At 35.5% G+C, this 11,609-nt stretch overlaps 1 protein-coding gene across 1 annotated transcript; it reads right to left on the reverse strand.

Moving 5' to 3' along the window:
• Positions 1-2,428: 2,428 nt before the first annotated feature.
• Positions 2,429-11,586, reverse strand: LOC121428377 (actin-related protein 2/3 complex subunit 5-A-like). Its single transcript, XM_041624967.1, has 4 exons — positions 11,369-11,586; positions 6,326-6,395; positions 5,655-5,831; positions 2,429-4,642 (listed from the first exon to the last, which is right to left on the reverse strand). Exons 1-4 carry the CDS (start codon positions 11,509-11,511, stop codon positions 4,580-4,582), a joined length of 453 nt encoding a protein of 150 aa, XP_041480901.1. The 5' UTR covers positions 11,512-11,586; the 3' UTR covers positions 2,429-4,579.
• Between the last annotated feature and the right edge of the window lie 23 nt (positions 11,587-11,609).

An 11,609-nucleotide genomic window follows, 5' to 3' on the forward strand; every position in this document is an offset into this window, starting at 1 on the left:
TCAAAAGGGATAAGATAAAGGAAATGAAGAGGGGGTGGGGGGTTGACCAAAATAAGGCAGAGAGAAAAAAAAGATGGGGCAGGCAGAACAATAAAGAACACCGGGGGGGGGGGGGGGGGGGGGGGAGATGAATAAAATGAGATAAGAGGATGGAAATGAGAGAATGAAAGGAGGATGGGTTGTAAGAGAAACAAGACAAGGAGGGACAGAAGGCTGAAACTGAATATGGGGGGGAGGGTTAGATCAAGGCAATCAGAGAGATACAGAAAGAGGGGATAGAGAGATAAATTGGGGCAGGAACAGAATAAGGACACAAGGACAAACAAAGGACATGATAACGGGGTACAGATGGATTAGATAAAGGGGATAAGAGAGATCTGTTAGGGGGAAAGAGTTGCACAATATGGGGGGGTATGTGCAAGGGAGAAATGGGTAACCAGGAAGAAACAGAGCAAGGACAATGAAAAAAGCAATACAGTTGATTCATGAAATACGTAGGAATGAGATTACAGGGTCCAGTCTTACTAAGAGTTGCAATTGATCCAATCAATCACAACTATGGAAAGCCAGCAAAGTCTAAAATGCATGTGTTAAAAAAAATTAGATATGAATGTAATAATAATAATATGCAATTTTTTATATAGCGCTTAATACCAATGTTTCTAGATGCTATTAACCCGGCTTTAGCACGGCTACCCTGATCATCAAGCATTCAAGGAATTCCTTCCTACCGGGTATCCATTTACTACACCTGGGTCGAGAGTGGCAAATGTAGATAAACGCCTTGCCAAAGGACGCTGCTGCTGTGATGGGATTTGAACCCCGGACCTTGTGGTTCACAGTCCGGAGACTAATCCACTGAGCCACGACGATTTTGTGTGTTTTCCTTTGTTTACAAAGGACAGTTTGCATATTTCCTGTAGAAAAAATTATGACACTGATGGATTTCCATAGAGTTACAACTGGTTGGATCAATCGTAATTCTTTGTAAGACAGGGCACAGGAAGAACACATCCCTATACCCTATCATCATCAAAGATCTGTTTCATTCTCAGATGTGATGTTCCTTTTCTCTCATTCTAATTCCACTTTTTTTCTCACACTTTTCAAGAGAAATTTCTATTTCATTCTATCTAGCTCATTCTCATCTTAACTTGCCTGCATTTGTCTTTCTCTTGGCATGATTTTTTTCCTTTAAAACTAACCTTCCTGCAGCGACTGCATAGAAACGTTGGCACTAACAGAGCGCGAACAGTGAGGATAGTGCTAACTTGGCCACACAAAAACATAAGGTTAGCCGAAATCGCCGACAGCACTGTTAGTCTAACATTACAATGCACCGCTAATCTTTTGACTACTACCTAAAAGTTCCAGGAGCACCGATAGTGACAATGTTAGTGAATATTTCTTGCGTGTCTTATGTAAAACTTGTCTCCTGTTTTATATCAAGTGCTTTAAAACAGACCTAGATCGAATTAAAGAATACTCCAAATCCAGCTCCAATATATATAAGAATACAAAGACTGAAAGTAGATGAGAACTGTAAATTTCGTAATTTCTCATGAAAAATAACAGAATTCGTCAATGTAAGATTTGAAAGATAAATAAATGCCACCATGAATATCCTAGAAATTGACTTTTTCATAATTTTATCGTGAACTGGTGTACATTTCAATGTTACATGCATGTAAAACATACATGATTATGATGATCTTTGAAGCAGTGGCCCTATCTATTTTTCAATCTGGGGACAAATAATGTTTAAATAAATATAATTCCATATACATACATAGGCCGAAAAAATAAGGGATATGACAAATTACATCATCAGATCACTTACTGTACATTCGTTTTCTTTCTGACATGAATTAACTTTTTATTTACTGAAAACTATAATTTTATTTTTCTAATGTTTGTTTTGTGTGACTATACTCCCTATCTGTCTACACCCTATATACACCTCCATAGAATCTTGTACAATTTCATCACATAGTTAGAATCAAAGTAGGAAATCCCTGGCTTGATGGCAATAATACATACCGGTAATACACTGTATCAATCCATAAATAGGTCACTATAGTACATTATAGATTTTGCCTAACTAAATTTATAAGGCTCAAACCCACGACACTTGCGTCTAACAGCACTTTCTGTGCGTTCATTCTGCTTGTGGTGTAGTGGCTGTTTTTTGTGACTTGTTAGTGCTAACAACTCAGCCACTATCAACATTTCTGTGCAGGCGCTAAAGCTCTCTTTCTCCCTTTCTTTCTTCCTAGCTATATTTGCATTCACAATCTTTCTGTATTACACATTCTTTTCTTTGTCATCTCTCATTTTCTTTGACCTTAACACACTCAAAACCGAGAGGCCAACATACATGAACAATACAAAATGATGACATAAACACAGCTTTTTGTGCATTATATTCTGTTTACTTTCTTTTTATATAAATGGCATTGTTTTATAGATAATTGAAATAAAATGCTACAAATGACATATACACAATGTCTCTAGATATATCAATAATATAAGATACAATACACCCTATGCTATTGATAAAATACATGTACCAGGGGCGGGAAGGAACCCATGTGTAAAAAAAGAAAGTTACATTCTCTTGTGATTTTTTTTGCATGTTCAGACCCCAACCGTCATACAATGTTCCACGGCCCCTGTGTACATGTACTCAATATTTAGTTGAACTACTCTGACAAATACGCCCAAAACCATGTACAAAAATTGCTATAAAATCGAAACAAGTAATCTCAAGTCATACATACTTTGGTTCGATCAAACTTGAGATAATATATATTATATTTTGTGTTTTTCTCCATCACCAAGTGTCTCATGTTGGATATGCACAATGAGAAATAACAGATGGCGATTTCAAAAATCAATTTTCCATGTACAATTACAACATTTTGATTCAATGTTCATTTTAGTAACATGGATAATTTAAACAGACAGGACTATAATAAAAGTGAAAGTATACATATTTGAAAAACAAGTTACAAAGACTAAAGACTATGAAAATCTCATATTTGCAATTTGGTGAGCAGATTGTGACAGGTTGTAGAGACTACTCTTCTGTTTGCCACAATATAACCAGAAATTCTTAGTTGAGTTTTAGAGGACTTGTGAAACATGGAAGAGTGGAATCCTTACCCTACAGCACAATAAAATTATCAATGCCACCAATCTGTTGTCCCCATAAATATTTCATGTGTTACTTTTTTGGATTTTGTTCAAACCTTCTCTTATTTGCTTCACTAATAATTAGTTTGAAACAATTTTCCTATTCGGTTGGGATCTCCTTTAAGAACACTCTTAAAAAAAAATTAAACTCCTACTAGTAAGACTATTATCTTACATGTTTAAGTCATTGGTAATAACTCTCATTTAGAGAGGCATATATCATTGTGTCAGTCACATTAATATAACTGACTTCAGGTCCCCATTTTACAAAAATTGTGATTGATCCACTCAACCACAATTATGGAAAGCCAGCAACGTCATCGTTTAAAAGGCACCTTTGATCAAAATATTTTCCAGATATGATGTATATTCCTACATCTATCATCTTCTTGAAAATTCATTGATCTTCTCTCTGTTTTAAAGGACATGGTGCAAATTTCCTGTAGACAAAATAATGACACTGATAGATTTCCATACAGTTGAGGTTGATCGAATCTATCGCAACTCTTTGAAAGATGGGGCCCAGAATGATGAATTATATTACTTTTATATTTGAATGACATACCATCCGTTGGTTTGGAATCAGATTTGTAAGTGTGACTGATGCTCCTCTTTGTTCTCAATGGCTCAGTCACATTTCCCCTTCTATTGACGTGTGATGTCATAGCTATGAAAACAGCAGTTTTAACATTTTTTGTACCAGCTACATATGGGCGGTTTGAATAAAACGGCTGTTTTCGACTCGCAATAGGGGAAATGTGACTGCAGAAAGACTACGATAGTATACAAATGATAATAAGCTTGTAATGTTATGAACTTTTGAAAATGATGGTGCGATGAAAATCTTGATAGATGGGAAGGAAAGTGTTTCCTAGGAATGCATCTACTAGGGAATCTGTGATAACATCCCGAATGCACTGTGCAAACTAGTTTGACATGAAGTCTAGAAAAAGTCTCAAGATAACGGTGTATCATTGTTTTAATGACTGGCAATCAAATCTTTTATTTTTTATTTTAATAGAGCCTTCTAACCAGAAATTCAGATGATCAATCTCTATACTGGTTCCTGCAAGACCACGTCCTATGAAGAGTTGCAACTGATCAAAATCAAAATTTGATTTTGGAAGACCCAATCAAGCAGTACTTCATGTGATAATCTAATACAAGGACCATGTTTCATTAAGAGTTGCAACTGATCAATGTCGTTCTCAACACCTATCTATTCAGTCGCAGGTGGAATGCTTTATAATACATGAAAGTAAATATGGCATTGGAGTAATGGTCTACCGATAAAATCTCTACATTCATAGATGTGGCATGTGCTTTGACTATACTCAATTATTAAAAAAATATTCATAATACACTAGTCTGAAGCTGAAAATGATCAAACCCCCTTTCTGTCAGTCAACACCCGGATGATTGAGCCTACACCAGAAACTGCATATACCTGAAAGAAAAAACAAACCATTATTTCATTCTCATCTATTTCCACAATATGAATATGCAATATAGCAAAGTGATATAGCAGCTATCATATAGATAAACAGAATACATAATACAAACAGCAGGAACCACAAAAAAAACACAATAGGCTTAGGCTCGTAGGAAATAGTGTCAAATTAACATAAAATTAGAATCCATAAAAATACATTACATCTCAAGTGAGATCAGAAAAAAGTGAAAAGGTGATTTCTTTTTACTTATTTAAATTTTAATGAGGTGTTGTGGATTTTTTTTTCCTTCAGAGTCTAAAGGTTGTCCTACCAGAGGTCATGGATTTTCAGGATTCCAACAATTAATTCTTTAAAAATTTCATCCATATCATATAAATTATTGAAAGATATTATGCTCCAAACCTTAATTTGTAAAATAGAGCTAAGAAGCATTAATAAGCATGTTCTATTTCTTCATTTTCTACGTTGTAATAATATTCTGTTCTTGCAGAGTGCATATCATCTAGTATCTCTACGCATTTGCATAGTTATTATCTTTCCTTTTTCTTTCTTTTTTATCAGTTGAAATGAATTAAATTTAACTCAGGCTTTACCCTGGCAGCCTTTCACAGCACAAAAGCATTTCAAGGAATTAATTTCTGTCAGGTACACATTTAACTTCATCAGAGTCAATTATGGCAAATGTAGATTAATGTCTTGCAAATGGAAATAAGCACTTCTGCAGGGATTTGAACCTGGTGGCCTGAGGTTAAACGTCCGGAGACTTATTCATCGGAGGTGTTGTGGCTCAGTGGATAAGTCTCTGGACTTTGGACCACAAGGTCTGGGGTTCAAATCCCACCACAACATGTACATTTCTCTACAATTGCCACTCTTCACCCAGGTGTAGTAAATGGGTACCCGATAGGAAGGAATTCCTTGAATGCTCGAGCAACCAATCAGAGTAGCCGTGCTAAAGCTTAAGTGATAGTATGCAGCACTAATGTAATACTTCTAATGTCTCACCTTTTCATGCCATGTGAGGCAGATTCCTGCACTCTTTTCTGAGGGTGCAGCAAATTCTCTGTAGATATATTTCATGAGGATGTCAATGGAATCACTATCTAATGCATTCACGGCAGCACCTACTTCTGATACCTTGAAAGCAGTTAGAACTCTGATCACCAGACTATGTGCTCTATCCTGTCAAGTACAATCATTTGAAGAAGAAAAAAGAAATGTAAACAACTCAATCTACATTATGCTATTAATAATTACTATTACATATAAAAACTTTCTGCTCTGTTACATAAAACTTATCATTTTGGTAACTGTTACAAGTACAACAATGGTTTATACTACAGCCAATCAAAATCAACAAAATACCATTGGATGGCAAAGTTATCCTAATAGCACTTTTATGCAATGCAACAAGACCCTTGAAAATGGTGTATTCAAAATGGAGTAGTCATTATTTTTATTGTTACGAATATAATGTGTTCCTGGAAATGAAATAAAATAAATAAATAAAAATACATTTAAATCTATTCATTTCATTTTAAACTTACTGACAACAAGTGTGAGATGTTTTCCATCAAAAAAGGCAGTATATTCTGATAGATAAACCCAAAGAATCTTAAACAAGAATGTGTAGTAAATGTACCTAAATCCCTTGTATTTTTTCTTTCATCACTTACCTTTTCTCCTTTGTTGTTTGTGGTGGGTGGATTTTTCAAGAGAAGCTGTAATGCATCTAAATTCTTCTTACTGTAAGGGAAGATACAAGGGGAAAAGGAAAGGCGAAAAGGTTAATATTAGTCTCTTTTACAACCAGGGAGTACCCATCTGTCTCACTGGAATAAAAAAAAAAATTGTTTTTCCTCAATCAATGTATGTGTTGTAAATAAGTGAAATTAAATTTCTTTTATATTATGAGGCATAAGCTCACCTACTCAGAGATTGAATCTTTTCTCCTATCATGTGAATTGCTTGATTTTTCAGACTTTTGCACTGAACTATCAAAAATCAATATCATACAATTTTTACAAATTAAAGGTAAATGGATGCTGGTCGGTAACATAACATCACTCAGTGAACTTAACTAGCAGATGAAACTAAGATGGATCTAACTTACATGTAGACCTAGAAAAATCCAGAACAGCTTTTCTTTTTACTCTAACATAAGTTTTACTTTATGAACAAAATAAAATTAAGAATAAAAAACAAAACCAAAACAATTTTTAGCCAGATAACCATAATCACTTATGTTGAATCTATTCACATCACCTACTCTGTCTACCGACTCTATACACTATTATTTTTAATTGATTACAAGCAAGTTATAGCCTTTTAGAAGTTCTAGGTGAAAAATATTTTGACTGCTTTGTTTTTGGTTTGTGCTTTAAAAAAGGTACCCAGCCAGGGCAGTATGGGAGCTGGTCCAAAAATTGTGATTGTCATAGAAAGGACATCCCCAAATCCAGGTCTGACAAATCATGTATTGGTATCTTGTCTTTATGAGGACAGGTTTTTTTTTTCACTCCCCCCTGCTGGACATAATTAATTACAGGATAAAAAGTGCTTTAAAACAATCAGTGACCTTGATTCCCCAAGTTCACAGACTTAATCTTATCTTTTAATGACTTGCTGTATTCCAATACTTAAAGGACAAGTCCACCCCAACAAAAAGTTGATTTGAATAAAAAGAGAAAAATTCAACAAGCTTAACACTGAAAATTTCATCAAAATCGATTTAAGAAAGTTGTGACATTTCAAAGTTTCGCTTATTTAAAAAAAATAGTTATATGAACGAGCCAGTTACATCCAAATGAGAGAGTCGATGATGTCACTCACTCACTATTTCTTTTGTTTTTTATTGTTTGAATTATGAAATATTTTGATTTTCTCGTCATTGTCATGTGAAATGAAGTTTCATTCCACCCTGAACACATGGAATTCCATTATCTTAACATTTTGTGCTTCAGGCAAGGAGATCATAATCGTCAAATTCGTAAAAATTGAAATATTGTATAATTCAAACAATAAAAAACAAAAGAAAAAGTGAGTGAGTGACATCATCGACGCTCTCATTTGGATGTAACTGGCTCATTCACATAACTATTTTGTTAAAAATAAGCGAAACTTTGAAATGTCAGAACTTTCTTATTTTACATCCGATTTTGATGAAATTTTCAGCATTGTGCTAGTTTGATTTTTCTCTTTTTATTCAAATCAATATTTTTCCGGTGTGGACTTGACCTTTAATACTAGCACATTGCACACTAAAATGTTGTTGGTAATGACAGGTGGATGAACTTTCCTAGATTTCAGAAATCTTTGAAAACCAACAGTCCCTGTAAACGGGGATGAAACAAATTCTCTGACCAGCTCCAAACCTGATCCTATCAGTATCAGCATGACCAGTGTTTCCACTTTGAAGGAAATTACCGAATTACAGTAATTCTCAGGTAATTTTCGGGTATGGTACAGTTGTTATTAAAAAATTCCAGGTAATTCTGGGTAGATCTACAAGTAACAAAATAATTACAATTACATGTACTTTGTAGATCTAGACTCTAAACAACAATTAAACATTTCAACTTTTAATATTCCTGTTAAAGGACAAGTCAACCCCAACAAAAAGTTGATTTGAATAAAAAGAGAAAATCCACCAAGCATAACACCAAAAATTTCATCAAAATCGGATGTAAAATAAGAAAGTTATGACATTTTAAGTTTTGCTTAGTTTCACTAAACACTATGCACATCCTGGTGAGCAATTGAGGAGACTGATGACGTCATCCACTCACTATTCCTTTTGTATTTTAATAATGTTGTAACCCGCATCCGTTGCGGTACGGGTTAACCTGCCGGTATGCCTCTGATCGCGGGTTGCGGGCCGGGCCGAGTTCATTCTCAAACCCGCAGACCGTCATGCGGAAAAAAGGGAGAATAAACGATGCATAATAAAAACATTCACAGTTAAAATTGAGTTAAGATCATGTGCTTCTTACGTGGCAGATTCTTTAAGAGAGGTAGATATTTCCTTTTAAAAATGCCGGCGTATTTTTGTCTTGTGAATAGTGAACAGGACTGAGTCTGAGACAGTTCAACATGATAAATACATCGAGTTGCTCTCTTTCAAAGGCCAGCGCCAGTGCGTGCATGCAGCGCAGTCAAAAGCAACCGCATGGGCCAATGAAACTCGATGTTGAGTTTCCCGTCCCATTTTTTCCAGCTCATAATGAGGAACCGATTTCATTATTCATTTTTTTTCAGAAGATGAAAGTTTGACCTTTTGTAACCTTTTAACGCACTTTATTCCGTGGAACTTGAAGCCAGGGAAAAATTAATCATTTTTTTGGGGGGGCTCCATTTTCATTTTTTTGCAATATTTCAGGGGCTCTTTTCAAATGCTACGTTTTTGTATTTTGAGGAATACCTGTTCACTTATTAAATTAATTATTACTTGTTTAATATTGTATGATTTTTAAAGTTTTTTTCATGCCTAGAATCTTGGATGTGGGTGTGTGGGTGAGACTGTGAGTTGAACTTGATATAAATGAATTTAATATCTAATTTTTACTCCATCTAATTCCAGTACTTGGCCATGTAATAAAGGCCCACATACCCTTACTTTTCCTGAAGTTCTTTGAAAACGCAGATCTCCACGAAAATTGTATTTCTCTATGGGGGAGTCTAAATTTGGTGAGAATGAACTCATTAATAACTTAAATATACATGACAATGAAGAAATCATCAAACTTCATTGGCAGTTTTGAAAAATATACCCGAAATATAAACTCTGTCTGAAGCAGAAAATCATCATCATTGAGGCCTTTACAGAGCGAATTGTCCCCCAGAGCTCTGGCAGAGAGACAGAGCTCAGACTAGCTAGCACAAGCGCCAATGCGTACGTGGGTGAGTCTCCCGTCGGCCTTGTAACAGATTGAGCTTTGATGATTTTTTTGTCTGATATTTAACTCATCCCCTGGAAAAATAAAACAAATGATTTTTAAGTTATAATTAGCAAATAAGATGAATTATTTTGGATGAGTACTAGGCCGTATGATAACTCACCAACGCGAGGTTACTAGACTTTGGGATTTATTGAGGTAGCTCAACCATACCTTGAGCGATGTTCGTGCAGGCTCCACCACTTCTACGGGTTGTTGAGTGGAGCCTGCACGAACATCCCTCGAGGTATGGTTGAGCATGCAGCGTCATTCCATTCACAAAAAAAGAAAGAAAGAAAAGATTTGCAGGTATTTACAAGATATAAAAGTAATTGTCTTACTGAAAAGCTTATATTAATGTTTTAAATCAGTTTTGAATCTAGATATCCAAATAGTTTATTTTCAGAATTTGATTTTCAAACGCGGGCGACGGGAAACTGAACATCCAGTTTTAGCGGCCATATTATCGAATGAAATACAAAAACAGAAGGAAATAATATAGAGATAAACGAGAAGAAAAAATTGACTGTATCATTATCAAGGTATTTATTGCAATTTTGATTACTTTATAGACGAGGTCCCATAGAATTGAATATTGTAATTATGATTGTTGTGAGTCGCAGTGTCGACCGACCTGGACTGAAAAACAACATTGCCGTCTGCCGATCCTTGCTGGGCAGCCTGGCCTAGCTAGCGCGCTGAGCTGCGGCTCGCTAGCTCCGATCCGAGGCATTAATTGCGTAATGCTTTCAAAATCGAGATCAGAGCGGACCCATTTCGTGGTACAAAGTCACCCAAAAAACATTTTCTCTCCGGAATAAAAGGCGAATTTGCAAATTGTAAGTAAATTTACTCTAGGCTAGGTAGTAGTAGATATATATTTTCCTGATTTGAGCCTGTATAGTGTGGGGATTGCAGAAATAATGTTTTTCATTTTTCAAAGATAAATTGACTTGCGGGTTAAAACCAGACGGGTCAGCGGGTCCCGCTTGCAAATTATTGGATTATACGGGACGGTACGGTTCGGGTTTTCACTTGCGGGTTACAACATTAGTATTTTAATACATGTATATGATTATGAAATATGGAATATTCTATTTTTCTCCTCATTGTCAAATGAAACAACGATTAATTCCTCCCTGAACATGTGGAATGAGCATTGTTTAATACCTTATGTTTCAGTCAAGTGGGCCCTATCTATAAAAAATGAAATATTGTACAATTCAAACAATAAAAAACAAAAGAAATAGTGAGGGACATCATCGACTGTGACACTGTCTCATTTGAGTTGTGCATATCACTGTTTTGTGAAAAATAAGCAAAACTTTAAAATGTCATATAAACTTTCTTATTACATCCGATTTTGATGAAATTTTCAGCGTTTTGCTAGTTTGATTTTCTGTATTTATTCAAATCAACATTTTTCTGGGGTGGACTTGACCTTAAAGTTTAAATTTAAAGATAGGCACGTAGCTCAATTTTCCACGCACACAATCATCACATTTCGTAATTTTGTTCCCATTTTTAAAAAGGGCAAAAACAAAAATGTTGGAATTCCTTGATTTTGGTCACTTTCAGGCTCGCTCTCTTATTATTGTCCTATTTTTGTTTAAAATCAAATTTGAAAATTCCAATATGAATATCCACTCAACATCGATCGCGACAGAGCAGAGCCCGAGGGCCGAGGCAAACTTCAGCTTGCGATTTGCCCGGTCCTGCCGGGTTGGGTAGATGGGCGTGTGAAGTTGTGTTGATGCTCTCGCTGCTGCAAGAAGGAGGGGTTACCTGTTCAGGAGTGTTTGAATCTCTGAATCCGTTGGTAATACAGCATCACCGGCATCTCCAACATCGTCATCTTGGTAATTATTTTCATTAAATTCGTCAACATTGACCTTCCTAAAATCTGTAGATTTCGTACTTTTGGACATGGTGAAAGATCTCTTTTCTTTTCCTCACACGAACTTCTTCCTGATCAGTTGTCTTGTTGCCACCACCCTTTTACGGAGAAAAGTTTCATAGAAAGAGC

The sequence above is a fragment of the Lytechinus variegatus genome, chromosome 15 (genome assembly GCF_018143015.1).
Source record: "Lytechinus variegatus isolate NC3 chromosome 15, Lvar_3.0, whole genome shotgun sequence".
NCBI classification, from domain to species: domain Eukaryota; kingdom Metazoa; phylum Echinodermata; class Echinoidea; order Temnopleuroida; family Toxopneustidae; genus Lytechinus; species Lytechinus variegatus.

Bases quoted from the DNA above. Each gene is read 5' to 3' on its own strand.
- LOC121428377 (XM_041624967.1), bottom strand. From the start codon at position 11,511: ATGTCCAAAAGTACGAAATCTACAGATTTTAGGAAGGTCAATGTTGAC. The intron at 6,396-11,368 runs GTAACCCCTCCT...CTTCCCTTACAG, and splicing joins ATTCAAACACTCCTGAACAG to TAAGAAGAATTTAGATGCAT. The intron at 5,832-6,325 runs GTAAGTGATGAA...TGTACTTGACAG, and splicing joins CAAACAACAAAGGAGAAAAG to GATAGAGCACATAGTCTGGT.